The sequence below is a fragment of the Hypanus sabinus genome, chromosome 25, assembly GCF_030144855.1.
Source record: "Hypanus sabinus isolate sHypSab1 chromosome 25, sHypSab1.hap1, whole genome shotgun sequence".
NCBI lineage: Eukaryota > Metazoa > Chordata > Chondrichthyes > Myliobatiformes > Dasyatidae > Hypanus > Hypanus sabinus.
The window spans coordinates 34,504,928-34,527,554 of NC_082730.1; the positions used below are offsets into that span (position 1 = coordinate 34,504,928).

General features: G+C 40.8%; 1 protein-coding gene across 1 annotated transcript in view; it reads right to left on the bottom strand.

The window, feature by feature from the left end:
- lmod1b (leiomodin 1b (smooth muscle)) overlaps positions 1-22,256 on the bottom strand; it is a 30,742-nt gene extending 8,486 nt beyond the window's left edge. The window contains exons 1-2 of the mRNA XM_059950440.1: positions 21,874-22,256; positions 1,520-2,938 (exon numbers count right to left, since the gene is read on the bottom strand). Of these exons, the coding sequence (XP_059806423.1) occupies positions 1,520-2,938; positions 21,874-22,077 (1,623 nt within the window). The 5' untranslated portion in view covers positions 22,078-22,256. The remainder of the gene's footprint in view (positions 1-1,519; positions 2,939-21,873) is intronic.
- Between the last annotated feature and the right edge of the window lie 371 nt (positions 22,257-22,627).

The window sequence follows — 22,627 nt, forward strand, 5'->3', positions numbered from 1 at the left end:
CTCTTTAAAAAAGGAGGCAGAAACATCTTGATAAATGACGTTCTGTGAGAACTACCTCATTCCTTTAATAACATTTTGATTGCCCAATGCCAGCGTTCATTTCATCCTTCCAAACTGAGGAGGATAAAAGAGATGGAACATTGTGGTTACCGTGTTTCATTCCGCAATTAAAATTCATAATTCATAAGCATTTTGAAATTGCCAAAGTGTTGGCCAAAGTGAATCACAGCTGAACAGTCAACCATCCACCCTCAACAGTTAGTTTTCAATATACTGTTGACAATTTATAAACTTCCCTCTACAACTGCAAATGCTTCTCATCTTGACCCCACTTGGAATAACCACCCCATCCATATTCAGCATTAAATGAGAACAACAATTATTTGCATGGTCACTTTATGTATAAAAGAGACTGACAACTATTTACCTAATCCATATATTTTGCATTTATTGCATGATTTTGCTGTTGTCATTTATTGCTTCTTCCAATAATCAAATTAATCCAAATCCTTCCATAACACTCCCAGTTTATAAATCTTACTTCATCTCCAAACAATCAGATTCCTTGAATACGTGGCTTTGGTATAATCAGGGTAACAATGCTCTTCTGACAGATGTTTTAACTTGATTCACTTTTTTTTCCTGTAATCACCGTGAGCATATACACTTATGGCTTCCATTCTAGTTCCTCCTTTGATGCCTAGCTCTCCAATTCCAGAATCTCCCACCATTTCCCAGAATATCAAAATAATTTTCCTCTTGTTTTCAAGCCTCTGTGTTTTTCACAATTTGGACTCATATCCTGTATTTTTATTCCACCTATTTCCCCATCAAACATTGCTCCTTCATCTCACATCAGTCCTCTCATTCTTATAATCTCCCTCCACCCTCCCAACATATCATCCATTTCCAAGAGTTTATCTTACGAATAAATTATTGACTTCCAGTTCTCTCTGTTGCTCCCCCTTCCACAAGTTATGTGACCCATACATCCTCAAGTATGCTGATATATTTTAAGGCATTTGAAGACCATAACAAAAGTACTTCAATTGATGCACGTGGTATATAAATGCATATTAACATAATTTCCAAATATTTAAGAGCACAACTAAAATAAGGTTGTAAAGTTGTTTGAACTCCTGCCATTCCATTCCTTTGCACCAGGTGTTCCCAACATTTTTTATGCCATAGACTCCTTCCATTAATCAAAGGATCTATGGACTCCAGGTTGGGAACACCGGCTTTACACATATTTGAATTGTTTGAATTTAACCTCACATTTCAGAATTTTTGTTAATAAAATAATTAGAAAACAGCTTTCATGAATTTGCTCACCATCAACTATATTCATTAGCTCTAATAAATAAACACATCTTCCCACTTTTTAACATAAATGCACTCATGATCAGCTGATTTTTCAATGTCTACCTTCGGGTTCTATAATTGGCCATACAAGTTCTCTGTCCCCTGGAAACGCAACTAACCAACCATTGGACAACACAGGAAAGGAATGATTTACCTTTTTCAAATTTTTCAAGTTGCTCTGTCGAATGGCAGCCAGTAGCTGATCTCTCGAATTTCGTTCTTGAACTGGTGGTCTATCTTCCAACTTTCTTTCGGATACAGGTGTCAAAGAATTTCTTAAATTCTTGGTCTGGCCATTTCCTTCCACAGTCCTCTTGTTTTGCATTTTATGGTTTTGAGTTACAGAGTTGGCATTTTCCAGCAGTCCTGGGGGTGGAGGAGGAGGTGGAGGAGGAGGAGGGGGTGGAGGAGGAGGCGTCTGAGTTGCGGTCTTCTTTGGACTTGGTTTAGGGGATGACCATGGTGAATTTCTAGGAGAGGACTGTGGAGAAGGCTTTGGTGACTTCTGCATGCCAGCTGTCTTTGGAACTTCCAACACTTGTTTCTTATCCCCAACCTGTCCTTGTCGCTGCTCCTGTAAGCGCTTTTGCCTCTGCTTGTCCATGTTTCTACTCAGTAAGTTTGTCACTGTCATACGAGGCCCCGCTAACTCAAAATGGTAGCCCAGTTTAAGAAGGGTGGTGTTTTCCTTCAAAAGTTTGGCAATATCCATCTCAACCTGCCCTCCAAAAATGTGACGCTGATTGTGGAACCTGAATTCCGTCAGGACATTATTCTGCTGCAAAGCTCTCATAATAGCAATGATTCCTTTACCAGAGATGTAGTTTGATTCCACGTTCAGGTTAGTTATGCTTTTGTTAACTCTTAACACACTAGCAACAGCAAATGCAACATGGTCATCTGCACGAGTGTTGGCAAAGCTGAACATTTTCACAATGGTGTTTTCTTTCAGCGCATCAGCGAATCGTATTAAGATCTCGTTTTTCATTCGCTCTTCATTATTTAAGTTTACTTCAGTTACTCCAGGATCATTGTTCTTAACTTTTTCTATTGACTCATCATAAATGGTTGGAGTCGCAGCTTGTGTTTCTGAAACTTTGGCTGTTTTTTTTGCTTCCAGGTTTTCCATGTTAGATGAGTCCTTACATTGTGTGGAACAGTGTTTACTAGAATTGCCTGCACAGTCTGCATTCTCTTTAATGTCTTTGGCCTCAGTTTTTGTTTTGCTACAGTTTCCTTCTTTGGCAACTTCCTTTGGTTCTTCTTTAATTTTAGTTACCTTTTCTTCCTTTTCTTTTTCTTTGACCTTGTTGCCCTTCCTGTTGTCGACTGTCTCAGTCTTCTGCTCTTTCTCGGTAAGGTTTGCCTCTTTTCTCTTCATCTTTTCATCGGTTTCTCTGTCCTTGAGATTTTCAGTCTGTCCCTTTTCCTTGTCTTTCCTTTCTCTTTCTCCCCGTGTTTTAGGCAGATCCTCACCCTTTTTCACATTTTCATTGTCCAGTTTTTTAAGTGCTTTCTTTTCAGGTTCTTCTGCTTTGGCTGGCTTACACCGATCATCGGGGCTTTTACCTTCCTACAAGAAAGGGCATTGATTATGATGAGATCACGGAAAGAGGCCCTGCAGCCCATTAAGTCTGAGTCAACCATTAGGCACCCTCTTTAATTAATCCTTCACTTAGCAAACTTTATTTTCTCCCAACTCCCATAAACTCCTACCAGACTCTGCAACTCATCGACACATTAGAGGCAATTTATAATGGCTGATTAATTTACCAACTCACATGTCTCTGGGATATTGGAGAAAATAGCAACACTGCAAAGAAACCCATGTGATCACAGGGAAAACGGGCAAATATTACCCAGACAGCAACAAAATCATTAGCAAACTATTTTAAACCATCTGATACTATCAAAAAATGTAAATTATAAATGGATTAAATTGGGCAAAAAATTAACACAGCAGAAATTATATTCTGGACTTGAACTTGACCTTGAATCAGTCAGTTAGTCCTGATGAAGGGTCTCGGCCCAAAATGTCGACAGTGCTTCTCCTTATAGATGCTGCCTGCATTTTGTGTTCCACCAGCATTTTGTGTGTGTTGTTTGAATTTCCAGCATCTGCAGATATCCTCGTGTTTGATCAGTCTAGGCAGATGAGATTTCCTACACTTTAAACTCACAGCCAAGAGCAGTTCTGGTTCATTTTAACTCCTGGTCCTGTGATGCTTCAATCAGCCTATATCAAGTTCAAGCTTATTGTTATCTGATTATACATATATACAACCAAATGGAACAACGTTCCTCTGGACAATGGTGCACCCACAAAAATTGTATCACACGTAGCATATAAACTAAAATATTAGCACAAATAAGTTAATCAAATATAATTCAAAATGCATGTAGTGTGCAGAATAGGTAAACAGTAAAGAGCAATGTTCTAGAGACAAGCCCTCAGAGGTGGCAGAGTAGTTATTAGTCTCACTGCCTGAGGGAAGTTACCCATTCTAGACTAGTCTTAATGCTCCTGTGCATCCTTCCGGACAGTAGTGAGTCAAAGAGATTGGTGGAAGAGTGGTAGGAATTCTCATCTCAGACTGACCTGATAACTAGGATCTTCAGATAGCTCTGCATGCTGCCCTAAAAGCTACAATCATAATGGCTCATAGCAGTCCCTATCTTCTTCAATCCTTTATGAGGTTTTGAGTGTAAGCCTCACCTTTCAGCCAACATTCCCTTTGATTGTCATTAAGGAGGAGGAGTAGAAGAGGTGGTGCATGATACATACTTCCACCCGGCCATTCACAGTCCAGACCTACCATTTGCCAAGCAAGATGATCATGGAATTTCAACAAGGGGAGATGAGGTAGACAAGGAGTTGAATAAGAGGTGATAATTGACAGAAGCTACATTTAGTGGATAAATTACCAGATTCAGAAGCAAAGTATCCTAGGTTGATGAGGAAAGTAATGAGGAAAATTGCTAAGGCCCAGGCCATAATTTTCCAGACATCTATACATTCATAGATGAGGCTTGATGACTGGAAAATTATAAAAGTAATGCATTTGTCTAATACAAAATGTATGTAGATAAAACTCGATTAAAAACAGGTCAGACAGATTAAATTTAACGTGACAAAATTTCTAAAATCAATAGGGACAGAGTTAGCAGTAAGTGGCAAGTGAGGTTTGATGAGAGAAACCCAGCTTGGAATGTTTAATGTCTAATTATATTGTAGAATCTTTATGCATATTTTGCAATAATGCTTTAATGGGTTTTGAAGAGCATCTCCATTGCCTCCACATTTTACACATTTTGTCAAATAAAACCTTTTCTAGAAGAATCTCTAAAATCTGAAGTTGAAAATGAAATGCTTTTTTATACGACATATTTATAGGTTTGGTATACAACATACTGTACATATCCAGCAATAATAGCTTTTCCCTTCACTGTATTTTTTGTTATGTTTTGTCTGTCTTATCACAGCAGATTCCAGTTAAATGAGACTCATCGGGACCAGTACATTTTGATCCAATTAAGTAGCTGGCCCAGTTAGTCAAAGTTTCATGGAAATAGTTAAAAAGGTATAAAAAAAGACAAATTGAGTTACAAATTATGTATTTAAATGAAATACAGATTAAATTAGAACACTACCAATAGCTCTACAGTCCTATAAAACTGTATAACCTTTTGAACAGACTCATTCAGCTCTGCCATCAGAAGGATCATTGCGGAAAATCTTTTTTACCAAATGCAATAAGCATTTACAACAGTTCATCTCTGTGCGACAGGAGAACACACAGCATAGCATAATAGTCTCTGTTTTGTTATTTTGTACATTATTATTGCACATTATTGTGCAATGGTAAATTATTATTGCATATATTATTATTCTGTACTGTTATCAGCTAATATTACTATTATATCTATTATTACCATTTATTATAGCTAAGTGTGTTTTTAAATGTTGCAGCTATAACAAAATAATTTCCCACTTGGGATCAATAAAGTACTTATTATTATTACTATTATTATTATTATTGACAGAGGAATTCATCCAGTGGATGAAATGAACAAAATCAGAAGTCATCCAGTGCAGTCAATGGACTGCTTTCAACCAATGATATCGACAATTGCGTCCTCCAAAACTTCATTTTCGTTGCAATATTCAAGATGATTGTTGGTAGATACCTTCAAATTCTTCGTAGTTCCTAACTTGTTGAGGTAGTGAAATTGTTTCATTTTCACTCCTGGCCGTTTTTGACATCTTCAAGCCTGAATGCTTGAAACTGAAGTGAGCAAAACAGTTCTGAGTTGTCTTCCTTCTTATTTCTCACCAGCTCTCAGTGACAAAAATCACTGTTTTTTGAACACAAACACATGCAATGGATGCTATTTAAAATCTGTTTGCTTTAAACACGGTGTAACATCTAACGGACACACGAGTGTATGTAACTGATGCTAGTTAGAACCTGTTTGGCAAGTCTCCTGCCAAATTAAGCGGCATAGTTTCCCAAGTAAACAAAGGGAATCCCAGCAATTTAGTCAATTTGTGTTTGTTCTATAAGAGTTGGCCAAAAAAAGTGCTTCTTCTGATTAACCAAAGGGCCAATTAACCAGAATCCGCTATGTTTCCACCATATTCTAAAGTCATGTGTATTAATTAATTTTACTTTGATTAAGTTGTCTCAGTTCCATTTGGTGTGAAGTGGTAGCACATTGGGCTCTTCAAAGTACCCTAACTCTTCCGCTGATCTTCCTCATACTCGTCACTCTGCTCCTTCCTTTGACTAGGACTGCAACCCATTCCTTCAATAACCTGTTCTATTCATCTATAGCTTGTCCAATCAAGCAGGCAAGGGTTTTCCAATAGCTAATTTCCAAACCATAACCTTGTGATGGGCTTTAACTGGCCCTGTTTATATACCAAGGTAGTAAGAATGCTGCACATTCATCGAAGAACATAAAGCCAAGCTGTAGAATACATTTCAGAAGCAACATTCACAAACCAAAGCTTTAGTTGGTTAAATCTCTTATATTTTTACAAACAATGACTTCATTTTCACTTCTTTTACTAAAATATCATTATTCAAGCTCTACCAGGCTCCACCACTGTATTATCAACTCAGTCAGGATATTTAGCAGATTTTTACAGTATTTTTGCTGTAGTTTTGAGATTTTCAACTGGAAACCATACCTGTACACTACATCACACGCACACACCCTATATGCTCCTCTCAAGCATCTCAAGGATCAATATACACAACTCCAATATTGCTCACCACTGACACCCGATTTTACCACTCCCAGCACACATCTGACCTGCTCTGTTCTCAGGTGGTGGATGAGGCCTGCCTGCAACACAGAGACTGCCAGAGATGGGGCACAAAATGCTTGACAATGCGGATGTATAGATAGTCCTGGAGGAGGTGTGTTTCCTCCACACTCAACTGCTGTGCACTTCCAGTAAACAAACGTGAGCCACTCGACAAAATCTTGAAAGCTTCTTCTCCATTCTGCACAGTCCTTGTGTCACCGGGGGTGTCACATCTTTTCGATGAGGCATTGAGAATATCTCTGAGAGAATTGCTGTACGAAATCTATGTCTTAGAAGCTTGCAAGACATCAGTGACCACTGCTGTCAAATAAGCCATGAGTTTTGTGGTGAGTCTGAGGCCTTAGTTTTCATGCAGTCTTTTCCTCAGATGGCCAAAGTGCATGCTGCCACAGCCCTCTTTATCCCTGACATCTGGATTTGTTGAGAAATCCCATGATCCATGTTGAGCAGACCATCAAGTCTCTGACCCATGTTTTCAGCATCTCAGCATGGACCTTTAGTCTCAGAGGTTCAGTTGTGCATTGGAGGAAGGCTCATGGAAGACCTTGGCTTTGCTCTTGTGTGTTCTATTGAAGTACGCTCAGAAGGATTAACAAAACTGTTACAACAATGATGCAGCCTTGCTTAACTCTAGTCTACACCATGACTGGATCTGTTGACTAAGATCACAAAACCAAGCAAGAAAGAAACTCCAGATGTTCAGAGAATGTGCTGGAGATTCTACGTATTACTTCCCTACCAAATAACCCACTCACTGTTCCCATCCTAGTGTCCTGTTTTGCAGCAAACCTTTTTCCCAAATTCTCAAGACCTTCTACAGGGGCACCATTGAGAGCATCCCGACCACCTGTATCACTGCCTGGTATGGAAGCTTGATTTCTCAACCTTGATCGCGGGGCACTGCAGGGAGTGGTACGGACAGACGAGCACATCTGTGGATGTGAACTTCCACCCATTGAGAACATTTACAGCAGCATGTGCAGAAAGAAGGCCTGGAAGATCATCAGGGACACTGGTCACCCCAACCATAAACTGTTTCAGCTGCTTCCATCTGGCAAATGGTACCACAGTGTTAAAGACAGGACCAATAGGCTGTGGGACAGCTTCTTTCTATGAGCCATTAGACTTATAAATTCATACGTCTATACGTTATGACAAATAGCAAAGATTTTTACTCCCTCATGTTGAGGGATGGATGTAATATTTAAATAAATTCAAATTATCCCAATTCCTCACACCAGCTGCTCCACTTCAGAACAACACACACAAAATGCTGGAGGAACTCAATTGGTCAGGAAGTATCTATGGAAATGAATAAATAGTCGATATTTCGGGCCAAGACCCTTCATCAAGACTCACCTCAGAACCTAGAAATTATAACATAAAGGGCAATTTTTTTCTAAGGCAGCACAAAAAGAAAATGCCAGAGGAACTCAGTAGGTCGGGTAGCAACTATCAAAATGAATAAACAGTCAATATTTCAGGCCAAGATACTTCTTCAGGACTCATTTTAGAAAAGCAAAAATGTTTTTCTAAACATTTTTTCTATCCCTCTTGTGATTCACTTTAAACGCTACTCCATGCAATCTGTGTCTTCCGGCAACTCCTTGGATTGTGTTGGACATACAGTTGACTCTATGTTTCAATGTACTTGTGACAAATGAAGCTAATCTTTAATATTTATCTTTATCCTTTGGACTCCACCTTATGGCAACAGATTCCAACCTGCGAAGCAGTGCAGAATTTCCCATATTTCCCAGCAGTTGGGGATCCACAATCAAACTGTTTCCAGTTTGACAACTTCATGGTCTGATTGGATACTGTGCTTCATCAGGAAAAGCACAATATTTAAGAACTAGGTAGCTAGCATTCCTTGGAGTATTATGCTCAGTTTAGACAGCATCCATATCATTGGGATGTGTTAATAGTGTCATGGTTCCCCAAAAGCCCTCCAGAATACTTCTGCAGATTTAAAGGGCTTACACATGGCTACTGCCCTTTATGGTAAAATGAAACTTAAGGACTGGCCTACCCGAGACTGACTGCTTAAAATAAAGAAGGGTAGTAGATTTTTTGTTTTGTGGCTGAACCTTCTGAAATTGGACATAATCTCAATAAATGACTAAACCAGGTAAAAATGAATCCGTGAGAGGTTCGATGCAGCGTCCTAAGATTGCAGAACGCACCTTACCCAAAATGCTAAAAACACTGAAGCAACAGAGGTGGGGAATAAAGCGTTAAAAAGATGGAGACAGAGCATCAATTTGAATCTAGAAAAAAGAACTAAAGTACTCCTGTGATTTATCATTATATTTTGTCCATTTTACTTTACAGAAATTGTATGGACATAGAAATTCTCAGTGAATTTAACAATGCAGTGATAAAATCTATACCGAAGATTACAAATTTCCTGTTGCTACCTTGTAATATCAATACAGCGTCAATAAAAACTTAACTTGTAAGCAGAGGACGCTTTACATAACTTACATAACTCCACATTGCAACAACAAAAAATACAAAGCTGGCAGGGTAATGGATTGAGTGTCCTCATTCTGTGCTGCAATAATATATGATTCCATGATGTTATTCTTTGTATAAGATTTTGATATAAGAATCTGAGAATATTTAATTGTTTCATGAAGATGAGAAAGCTAAGCACACCAAGAAAAGGAACTTTAATCCAGTATAATCTACTATTCCATTTCTGTAATTCCTCCCACCAAAATATTTGATTGTATCAGGAACAAACCCTCATTTCTTCCTTTATTTACCTATCTGGGAAATCACAAATATTTATCACTATTGAGAGAAGGACCTCTAACCAATACCTTTCTAAGTGTAATTTTGTGTTGGCGCGTGGCCAAGTGGCTAAGCCATTGGTCTAGTGATCTGAAGGTCACTAGTTCGAGCCTCAGCTGAGGCAGTGTGTTTTGTCCTTGAGCAAGGCACTTAACCACACATTGCTCTGCAATGACACTGGTGCCAAGCTGTATCAGCCCTTGCCCTTCCCTTGGACAACATCGGTGGCGTAGAGAGGGGAGACTTGCAGCATGGGCAACTGCTGGTCTCCCATACAACTTTGCTCAGGCCTCAGTGCCCTTCTTTTCAAAGCTCACATAGAGTTTAGTCTATCAACTAACATTTGTACATTTACATGACCTTTCTTTCTTTGCAACATAGATTCTTTGACTGTAACTCACAGTTCATCTCCTTGTCATTTTGTCCCCATTCTCTGTATCCTTTCAAATGCATGTAATATTTTTCCAGCATTTTATGAAACAGTTTATCAGATCTTTTCTCATGTTAAAAATTGTTGATATATCTGTATATTGCGATGATACAGATTAAAACAGTAATTAAGCATTGAGATATCTCTTGGTGCATGAGGCACAAGGGTTAGTCACCTCCCCCTACCCTAAGGTGCACAACACGAGTCAAGATGTCTAGAGTTTGAATCCAGAGTTCAGTATCCTGTCATTGGAAAGACCAGAGTCTGAGGTCTAGAATTCTGGGTCTTGTTATCAGCTCGTACTGGGGTCATTAGCGATGATCTAAGCTCGAAGGTCAGTTAGAAGTTCAAAAGCCAAAGCCCTGGGTATATGAGTTTGAGATCCACTGGGGAAGTCAGAGTCCTGTTGGCTGCGATTCTGTGAGTCCACTGGAGGTTGGCGGCCTAGAGTCGTGTGTGTGTGTGTGTGTGTGTGTGTGTGCATGTTATGTTGGTGCTGGAATGTACGGTGACTCTTATACACTTATGTGTTCCCCAGTACATCCTTAGGTTGCGGGAGTTGTTAACGCAAATGACACACTTCACTAACAAGAGAAAATCTGCAGATGTTGGAAATCCGAGCAACACACACAAAATGCTGGAGGAACCTGGCAGGCCAGGCAGCATCTATGGAAAAAAGTGCAGTCGACATTCAATTTCGGCCCGAAACATCGACTGTATTTTTTTCCAATGACACTGCCTGGCCTGCTGAGTTCCTCCAGCATTTTGTGTGTGTGACACACTTCACTGTATGTTTTGATGTACATGTGATAAATAAATGACTCTAAATCTGAATCTGAACTGACAAGAGAAGAATGATTAAAATGATATACACAAATTAGATAATAGATCATAATAGATGTGTGTGCAGATTAAATATTCAGCTAGTTTTGAAGCATACCTACTAATCATCTGTGAAAGATTAAATTCCATTTGTTCTGAATGTAACAAAGTTCATGTGGATTAAGCAAAGATAAAGATGATTCTGAGAAATGTTTTTTTCAAAGCTGAGTATAGTTTGGGACTCACAAATAAATGAACTGCCAACAGTACTTGAGTTTTCAGCAATGGTCATCTGCTTCTGACGAATATCAATGTAGAGTACATTAGTGAATTAATACATTAATGTAATGAAGAATATTCTTCAGAACCACTCCAAAAAATATCTTCAATAGCACTTGGTGCAGGGGAGACTGGAGTGCAGTTACTTTAATTTAAGAAATAAAAAAAATTTGAGAAGATTCAGGATCAGCTTTCACAAATGTCTTAAAGTAACAATCAACCTTGATCGTGGATTGTCGACAAATATCCATATGGCTTCAGTGATGCACTATCCAGATGAATGTGCAGAGTTTATATCACCAGACAGTAGGAAAAATAGGAGAAGTGGGTGGGAGTGTAGAGCAGGGGGAGTGGCTAACGGGCTCACGGCTCTGAGGAAGGGATGAGTGTGTGAAGAGACCAGAGAAACAGGCAGACAGAGGTCCTGAGAAGCTTCTTGCCCGCGCTCTTTCATTGGCTGCCCAGCTTTGGTTAACTTTTTCTTTAACATTATTCTCAGCTTCCTTTCAATAGCTTTTCAGCACCAGAGCTCATAGCAACATGTTTAACCACTAGCATAGAGTGGATAACTGGAACCAAGGACCTTTTAGCAGAAAGACTCATTGTTCAGCAGACATGGCTTCAACTCTACAAAATATAATCCCGCAGCAAAGCCCCTCCTCATCTGTGCTTTGAAGCTGGATTTGTGATGAAATGCTCTGCATTCCTCCTTCCTAGGAAATAAAGCAATGAACTGAACAAGTGGCAGGATATTGTCCTTTTTCTAAGATTACTGGAATCAACAATTGTTCAAAGACTGGTAGAGACTGTGATTGTTTTTCACAGCTCTAAAATTGACCATTGCTTCCTAAGTTGAAATATGGAGATTCATATTGTTGTGTAGCAATGAAATAACATCTACTTTTCCCATCATGGCACGAGCATTATGCAGCTGGTATTTTATTTAGAGTCTGCCTTTGTTATTGTAGAAATTATTCTTGCCATTTTTATTCAGGCTTTTGCAGTTTCCTGTGATAAGAGAAAAAAATAAACTGTGGAGATTTAGATTGGGAATACTAGAGGCTGTAATACTGACAAGGCAAAAGCAGATTAAGTTATGTCATTTCTTTTTTAACAACTGTTATACTGACACATTCCCTTAAAAGGAGCTAGTCAATAGCATCGGAAAAATTCTAAACAGCTACATCTGGGACCATTAACATCAAAAGTTTCATTCTGGCATCTGTTCACAATTTCCCATATGCCCCTTTTGATAACAGACCTACACAGAGCACACAACATGCATCTTGTGAAGACTGTTCAATTTTGAGATGTTGCTATTGAAGAGGGAATTAAGATAATACAGCATTATTAATTCTCGTCGATATTCTAGTTCGGTGTTCAAATGAATTTGCAATGGGTTGAATCCTGTTGGATTTGGCCCATAGTCCATGTTTACCCACCCTCATCTGAGGGTTCAGCAAGCTGACCTTGTGGACCTGAAAGACATATATTTAGGCACAATGAGGCTTCAGCAATGAGACTCTCACCCTCTAACCCAGTGCCTTCCACCTTCCATGTTTGAATCCTATTGAAAGTAAACAGTTTGAACCATTATTGGACAAAACAGAACCACCAACCAACTGGGGATGTGGAGGGTCTCATCAGCAAATACTTATTGGTATTCGATTTACCCCCACCCACTCCCATTTTCAATTTTAACATCTTTATTTCTGCGTTGTCAAAATTAAATATAATTTTTATGAACAGAGGGTGAATGCGTTTTCTCCAAGGTTCGGGCATTAAGAATTCGGTGTAGGGTAAGAGGGGACAGATTGAAAAGAGATCTGAGGAGAACCTTTTCTTCCAGAGGATGGTCAGTATGTGGAATGAACTGCTAGAGGAAGTGGTTGCAGAAGGTATATTAACAACATTTAAAAGTGTGGTGAACTACGTATAAATGTCTGGACACGCCCCCCCCCCCCCCCCACCGCTGACTGCTCCTGTGGCTCCTCCCACGGACCCTGGTATAAAGGCGATTGGAGGCACTGCTCCTTCCTCAGTCTCCAGGATGTTGTGTGGTCGTCACTTGCTGCTTGTGCTTTCTTCCAGCCAATGAAAGCTTATCTTAACTCACGTCTCCAAGAGTTATTGATGGTGCATCAAAAAGGCACTTGGACAGCAGCGTGGCTAGGAAAGGTATAGAGCAGGATTTCACAACTTTTTTGATGCCATGGACCCCTACCATTAACCAATGGGTCCATGGACCCCAGGGAAACCCCTGGTATAGTGGGATTTGGGCCAAATGTGGGCAAATGGGACTAAGCTAGAGAGGAATCTTGGTCAGCAAGGATAACAAAAGCTGCAGGGCCTCTATCCATGCTGTGTGATTCTCTGACTCCATAGTTCTATGACCCTAGACTCTCACAGCAGGTCAGAACATATCTTAAGGATTACATATCACTTCAATCGTGATTGCCCGCATTGATTTCTATGGCAGGAGCCTATAACTTGATTCAAAGCACTCTCGTTTTGAAGTAGAAAATCGACTAGGCCACAAGGCCCTGATTGCTTCCCACCAGAAGCTGTTCAGGTGTTGACACACTGTAGAGGATACAAATAGACCAGCAATGAACTGAAATTGTCTGTTCATACATCTTGCACAGATAATGCCAAGGTTACCCAGGATAGAGGATCCAATCACCTGTCAAACTAAATGTCAGCATAGAAGGAGTGAGTGAGATAATCAGAGCTGTCACTACACTCAGTTGCAATATCCTGATGCTACTACCCAAGTGATGAAGTCATTTCATAAACACTGTGTAATGGCGCCTGGGTGCACTATTTATTACAAATATAAACAATTAATACATCACTAGATCTGCACAGATTAGTAGCTTTATTCATGAGGATCATTTTTGTCTGAACTTTTGCTATGGATTTGATTTGCACCTGAAGTGCTACCAGAGTCTTCCCCCAAAACGGGGGATGACACAAATTAAAACAGCCACATCAAAATTTCAAGCTTGCAAACTACACAGCTAAAAATGTGCAGCCTATTTACATAAGCTTACAACATTTTTTCATGTCAGTATGGAGTACCGTGAGCAGCTTTGGGGCCCCTTATCTGAGAAAGGATGTGCAGGCAGTGGCGAGGGTCCAGAGGATGTTCACCTGAAAGATCCCGGGAATGAAAGGGTTAATGTGTGAAGAGCATTTGATGGTTCTGCACCTGTATTCACTGGAGATTACAAGAATGAGGAGGATCTGATTGAAATCTATCAAATATTTAAAAGCTTAGATAGAGTGGATGTGGAGAGGATCTTTCCTATAGTGGGGGAGTCGAGGACCAGAGGACACAGATAGAGTGGATGTGGAGAGGATGTTTCCTATAGTGGGGGAGTCTAGGACCAGAGGACACAGATAGAGTGGATGTGGAGAGGATCTTTCCTATAGCGGGGGAGTCGAGGACCAGAGAGCACAGACAGAGTGGATGTGGAGAGGATCTTTCCTATAGCGGGGGAGTCGAGGACCAGAGAGTACCAGCATCAAGACAGAACATCCCTTTACAACAGAGATAATGAGGAATCTTTTTATCTAGAGGGTAGTGCATCTATGGAATTCATTGCCACAGATCGCTGTGGAGGCCAAGTCCGTGGGTATATTTAAAGTGGAGGTTGATACATTCTTGATTAGTAAGGCAGGAGAATGGAGAATGAATTGAGAGGCTTATTATATTCAGCCAAAATGGAATGGTGGAGCAGACTTTATTAACCAAATAACCTAATTCTGCATCTATTTGCAATCTAATTGTATTCTTTTCTTGATAAATTATATATAATTTATGTCTTTCTTCTGATTATATGATGCTATGTTCCTGTAATATGAGGGGTGACCTCATTGAATCTAATCAAATGTTGAAATGCCTTGACAGAGTGGATGTGGAGAGGATCTTTCCTATAGTGGGGGAGTCCAAAACCAGAGGACACAGCTTCAGAATAGAGGGGCATTCTTTCAGAACAGAAATGAGGAGGGATTTCTTGAACCAGAGAGGGGTGAATCTGGTGGAATTCATTGCGACAGGCAGCCATGGAGGCCATTTGGGCTGAGGTTGATAGATTCTTGATAAGTCAGAGCGTGAAGGAATTTGGGGAGAAGACAGGAGATTGAGTCTGAGGGGGAAAATGCATCAGCCATGATGAAATAGTGGAGCAGACTTGATGGCTAAATGGCCTAATTCTCCTCCTTATGGTCTTCTGCTCTTAGTTTTACCTCATGCGCACACATGCACTTTTCCATCTGACAATAAGCTTGACTTTGACGTTCATGCCCATCTTCCAACCAACGGCCTTCGACATGCCAAGCCTTTCTACTCTGAAATTATACATTACTCTCCACTCTCCTGAGTACAATGTCCTTCCATTCACAATGTCAAATTGATATAGTGTTACAACTATATCATGTTTTCACAAACTTCAATGGCAATGGATCTTGAAGAAAAACAAAACCTTTTATTAACCACACAACACACACAAAATGCTGGTGGAATGCAGCAGGCCAGGCAGCATCTATAGGGAGAAGCACTGTCGACGTTTCGGGCCGAGACCCTTCGTCAGGACTAACTGACAGGAGAGATAGTAAGAGATTTGAAAGTAGGAGGGGGAGGGGAAAATGGGAAATGATAGGAGAAGACTGGATGGGGGTGGGGTGAAGCTGAGAGCCGGAAAGGTGATTGTCAAAAGGGATACAGAGCTAGAGAAGGGAAAGGATCATGGGATGGGCAGCCTAGGGAGAAAGAAAGGGGGAGGGGAGCACCAGAGGGAGATGGAGAACGGGCAGAGTGATGAGCAGAAAGAGAGAGAGAAAAAAAGGAGGGAGGAAAAAAGCTAAATATATCAGGGATGGGGTAAGAAGGGGAGGAGGGGCATTAACAGAAGTTAGAGAAGTCAACGTTCATGCCATCAGGTTGGAGGCTACCCAGCCGGTATATAAGGTGTTGCTCCTCCAACCTGAGTGTGGCTTCATCTTGACAGTAGAGGAGGCCATGGATAGACATATCAGAATGGGAATGGGATGTGGAATTAAAATGTGTGGCCACTGGGAGATCCTGCTTTCTCTGGCGGACCGAGCGTAGGTGTTCAGCGAAATGGTCTCCCTGTCTGCGTCGGGTCTCACCAATATATAAAAGGCCACACAGGGAGCACCGGACGCAGTATACCACACCAGCCGACTCACAGGTGAAGTGTCGCCTCACCTGGAAGGACTGTCTGGGGCCCTGAATGGTGGTGAGGGAGGAAGTGTAAGGGCAGGTGTAGCACTTGTTTCGCTTGCAAGGATAATTGCCAGGAGGGAGATCGATGGGAAGTGATGGGGGGGATGAATGGACAAAGGAGTCGCGTAGGGAGCGATCCCTGCAGAAAGCAGAAAGAGGGGGGAGGGAAAGATGTGCTTGGTAGTGGGATCCCGTTGGAAGTGGCAGAAGTTACAGAGAATTATACGTTGGACCTGGAGGCTGGTGGGGTGGTATGTGAGGACAAGGGGAACCCTATCCCGAGTGGGGTGGCGGGTGGATGGAGTGAGGGCAGATGTGCGTGAAATGGGAGAGATGGAGATGCGGTTGAGAGCAGAATTTGATGGTGGAAGAAGGGAAGCCCCTTTGTTTAAAAAAGGAAGATACTGCCTTCGTCCTAGAATGAAAAGCCTCATCCTGAGAGCAGATGCGGTGGAGACGGAGGAATTGTGAGAAGGGGATAGTATTTTTGCAAGAGACAGGGTGGGAAGAGGAATAGTCCAGGTATTTGTGAGAGTCTTTAGGCTTATATTAGATATCAGTAGATAAGCTATCTCCAGAGATGGAGACAAAAAGATCAAGAAAGGGGATGGAGGTGTCAGAATTGGACCAGGTAAATTTGAGGGCAGGGTGAAAGTTGGAGGCAACGTTAATAAAGTCAACGAATTCAGCATGCATGCAGGAGGCAGCGCCAATGCAGTCGTTGATGTAGTGAAGGAAAAGAGGGGGACGGATACCCGTATAGGCTTGGAACATGGTCTGTTCCACAAAGCCAACAAAAAGGCAGGCATAACTGGGACCCATGCAGGTGCCCATGGCTACACCTTTAGTTTGGAGGAAGTGGGAGAAGCCAAAGGAGAAACTATTGAGAGTAAGAACTAATTCCGCTAGACGGAGGAGAGTGGTGGTAGAGGAGAATTGGTTAGGTCTGGAATCCAAAAAAGAAGCAGAGATCTTTGAGACCTTCCTGGTGGGGGATGGAGGTATATAAGGACTGGACGTCCAAATAAGGCTGTGGGGGCCAGGGAACTTAAAATAATTGAAAAATTTCAAAGCGTGAGAAGTGTCACGAACATAGGTGGGAAGGGATTGAACAAGGGGGGGATGAAACAGTGTCAAGGTATGCAGAAATGAGTTCAGTGGGGCAGGAGCAAGCTGAGACAATGGGTCTACCTGGACAGGCAGGTTGGTGGTCTTGGGTAGGAGGTAGAAACGGGAAGTGCGGGGTGTGGGAACTATGAGTTTGGTGGCAGTGGATGGGAGATCCCCAGAGCTGATAAGGTTGGTGATGGTATAGGAGACAGTGGCCTGGTGCTCCTTAGAGGGGTCATGATCAAGGGGTAAATAAGAGGAGGTATCAGAGAGTTGTCGCTGTGCCTCGGCCAGGTAGAGGTCAGTACGCCAGACAACTAGTTTATATCTTCAATGTGCACAACAATAATACATTGAGATATGTACAGTAGTAGAGCATGGGGACAGGCCCCTTAGCCCAACTCATCCTTGTTGATGAGGTGTCTATCTATGATAATATGGGTCTTTGTTTGGCCCATGTCCCTTTAAACCTTTCCCATCCATTTTCCTGTCTGAAAGTCCTTTAAACATTGTAAATGCACCTGTCTCCACTACATCCTCTGGCAGTTCGTTGCACCTATACACCACCCTTGGCGAGAAAAAAATTGCCCCTTACATTCTCTCATCCTCATCCTATGCCATTTGGGTTTTAACCCGCTACCCTTGGGAAAAGACTGACTCTCCACTTATTCATATCCCTTATGGTTTTATAAACCGCAATGGTCTCCCCTCATCCACCTTCTCACAAGGGAAAACAGGCCTAGCCCATCCAAACTCTTCCTATAACTCAAACCGTCCAGTACAGGCAACATTCACGTGTCTATTCTGCACCCTCGGTGGCTTCGGTCACATTCTTCCTGTAGTGCAGTGACCACAAACAAGGAGGTGCCAAACTCTGATGTTAGAATGAGGAAAAAGAGAAGAATCTTTGGGAGGTCACAGAGAGAGGACAGAGCCCGATTACCAGAGGAAATGTCACACACAATTCTGTTTCCCCACCTATCTCAGGGATGGCCCACCTTCACCTCCCCCATATCTAACCATGATCTTTGCAGTGGAGATCTCATCATCTTATTATGTCTATAATTGCCATCATCAGAAGGTATGAAAATGAAGCAGCTGCTGTGTAGACCTTAAAGCTAGAGTGCCAACAAAATGGAGAAATATTTTAAAAGATAGGTCCCTCATTAAAGTAACAGAATCTTAGATAAAAAATAATCCAATTGCATTTAGAGAAGTACAATTAGTGTATTGTCTATCTTGTTTATGATGATCAACTTATTTACAGGTCATTGTCTTAGCCGTTAACATCGGTCAGAGTGACGTTGATGTTGTGGCATAAGGGAAAGCTGTCATGTGTATAAACACGAGGAAATCCAAAGCAACACACACAAAATACGGGATGAACTCATCAAGTCAGGCAGCATCTATTGGAATGAATAAACAGTTGATATATTGGGCCAAAACCTTATAGAAGCAGAAGGGTTTCCTGGTACCATTTAAGGGAGCATTTTGTAAGTATCCAAGCAAACTGTCCAGAGAGGGTCTGTTTACAATGCCTTTCAGAAGACAGCACCTCAATGATGTTCTGAAATATCAGATTGGAGGCTCCTTCTCACTAAAGTTCATCACAGATTTTCCTCATGAGTTAAGTAACCAGTCGCTTGGTTGTAAAGCAAGCTTTGTTTTGCAACTGAAGCATCAGTATTGGTTTTCATAAACTGATTCCCACAGAATAAAATTTTGGCTACGGTCCATCAAATGGTTTGTTTAAGACCATGTCCTGAAACTTTTCCTAATTAGGATGACGATTCCACAACTGTGAGGGTTTAATGAATTTACGTTATTCTTCATCCAGCTTCACTTCAGTTTGAGACTTTTAACCTCTATCTGATGAATAAACCCAGCATTTTAAGATCGTATGGTTTATTCCTGTACATGCATTTATGATCCTAAAAGTCTGTCCATGCCACATTTAAAAGTACCTTACAAATTCCTTTCTATTTGTCTTTGAGCACAGTTACCTCTTCAGTCCCAACCACTCACTATATTTTTCTGACTGCTGTCTTAGTCAGGTTTAATCCTGCTGTGCTGTTTGTGTGGAGTTTTCATGTTCTCACTGTGACTGTGTGCACTTCCTCCATGTGTCTGGGTTTTCTATTTTGTTTGTTTATTTATTTATTTAGAGGTACAGAGCAGAACAGGCCCTTCTGGCCCAGAGCCACAGCACCCAGCAGCCCACCTACTTAGCCCGAGCCAATTTACAATGACCAATTAACCTACACATCTTTGGAATGTGGGAGGAAATCAGACACAGGACAAGGTATCATAACCAATTCACCAGTACACCCGGAGGAAATCCATGCACTCAAGTGAAGGATGTACAAACTTCTTACAGATGGTGTCAGAATTGAACTTAGAACTCGATCTCCCCAAGCTGTAATAGATGCTATGGCACCCAGTCTCACACATCTCAATGACATGAAGGGTGGCAGGCTTAATCTTAGGGAAGGTGGAGGAAATATGCAGCATGTTGGGATTATGGAGGGCTATGTGGGAGGGAAGGGTTAGATTTTCTAAAATTAGGCACAACATCATGGGCTAAAGGCTGAAGTGCGACGTTGCATGTTTTAATCAAATAGAAATAGTGTAGAATAACTGTAAATGGATGTTTTTTGGCCAATGTAAGCTTAGTATCTTAAAGGTTCTGCTTCTGTACTTTATAACGATATGACTCTAATTATAGACAGAATTCACAGATGGGAATTGGCTTAGTGCCTCTGACTCAAGACTCAATAACCCATCTTTGGCAACTGACCAGCCTCTCCACCCACCTCCACACTCTCATACACCACTTAGCCAATGAGAGCTCCACACTTTGCTTTTCCATGACCTTTAGTTTTACCTGTTATGCTACTGGTTATTTCCATGACCACACTGATTCCTTGGATCCCATAGTCTCCCAATGGCCTTCCCTGCAAAAAATTTTGAAGTATAATTGGAAGCAACTGGATGAATTCCCAGGTCACTTAAGTGGGTACAATTATAATACTGAAAATGCCTCTCAATGACTAGTAGTTGGAAAAGGCTATGTACAGATAAAGATTTGACATATCTCTAGCCTTCAGCACAACAGATTCTATTACTGAGGATAAAACATTTACATTGCAGAAATCTATCTGCAAGAAAGGAGAGCTCCTAGATTACAAGCTGGTAATTCACAGAGGCTCAAAATATCCAACATTGACATCTCTTATTCTCCTAACCCTGTTATCCTGATCCTGATGCCACACAACCTTGTCTACACCTAACCCTAACATCCATTACAAGATATTATTTATCTGCTGCTCATAAGTCGTTGTTTGAAATTTTAAAGCATAATTTACTAAATATAAGGACATAGATTTTGCTTTTACTTTAATGACCATGAAAATGCAATATATCCTAGAAACTACCTGACCAGCCACACATCGCCACTTCCCAAGGACTTTAGGCGTAGAGCATAAGCTGTTCTACTGAATTGCTAATACCACAAGGTCCAGACAACCACATCTCAAAGCTCTTGAACCAATGACAATCAGCATGAAAGCTGGACGGTTGAAGCCAGGATTGGTAGAATGCATTTCTGTTGTGGGAAAAATGGTCAAGCATATGATCAGTACAGTAGATTTTCCAATTCTTAATGCATTTGTCAATAAACAATGTCATGCAAAGTCCATAAATATGAGAAAAAAGTTCCAGGTCACTGGGAATTTCTCAGTAATGGTATCCTTTAGAAGTTTTTGAACTGAAAGCACACATTACTGGGTTCTTCAGTTCATAATATTTTAATTTTGCAAAGCCCAAATCAGAATACTGGTCTAATTCAGCAGATGGACTCGATTAATGTTTTAACTGAGACATCAGTAACAATTTAACACCAATGTTTTTTGTTGGCAAAACATTTAGCACAGTCTCTGAAGTTGCCAATATAATGATACTCGTAACACTTGTGCATTTTTGTGCTTAAATCACAGTCCAATTTTACTACTTGATTCGAAAGAGGAACTTTTCTACTCTCACTGCCATGATGTTAATCAAGCAAAGATGGTGAAACTGCCTACTCATTTTATTCATGAATGTAAAACTTCAAATCTATTCTCGTTAAGAAAAAATATACTTTTATATACCATGCACAGACATATATAAACATGTTTATGTGTGCATACGCACAGAAATACAGACTCTCTCTCTCTCTCTTTCATGCACACACATTCACACTCAAAATCAGGAATTTCACTATCAAGAATCAACATCATTAAAGAATGCAAATGAGGTACAGCAGGCATGAATATTTATCACAGAGTATTAGCAAAGTACTAAAGATGCTGTTAATTGTCACCGTAGTACTCAAACTTTCAATCCATTTTGACCTGTTATTAATATACATCAAAATACTCCTGTCAATAGACAACTCTTTCTCTATCAGTCTCTGTGTGATTTCTCACAGTCAGTGAGCATTACCTCCTGATCGCACGTTCCTGTTGGCTGCTTCTCTAGCTGATTTCGCTGTCTCAATCCGACAGCCACACTGGAATTAGGATCCATGACCTCCAGCTCTATTTGTAGTTCTTGCATTTCCTCCGGAGAAAGATTTGCCAGCAGGTTATCAATATCTGGATCCTCGCTCACCTGCCTTTTGTATTCGTGCTTTCTAAATCGTGACATTTTGGTCTATCTTGTGATCCAAAAAAGCCCAAGCTACAGATACCCCAGTTGAATCACCCCTTTGCAGTGAAATCCAGCTACATCCAAGGAAAGAGAGATTTGACAACGTTTGACAGCTTGAATAATAAAACTAACTGTTGAAGAACCAAGCAAGAGTGTAGTGACTCCTTATATGATTTTGCAGCCAAACATGAAATGGGAAGAATAATTGATGTGAGACTGCACCATTCAGACTCTGCTCCAAGCATTTTTTGAATACTAATGACATAAACAGCCAGTTAGCAGTGAGAGGGGGATCTGACAGCCTATCAGTTTAGGTTGCTTGGTGAAGACATTCCGCAGAATCCTAAGCAGTCGCATTACCAAATTTAGTACAGCATATTTAGCCTTGAAAGGCAATAGGAAAAAGTATGGCAAAACTGAGACACACAAAAAATGCAAGAGCTGGCAGCATTAAATGTTTAATTAATACTGTAAAAACTTTCAAAGGCAGAAGAACAAGATGGAAAAATCCTAGTACAATCAAAACTACTAAATTTGGGCAGTGTGC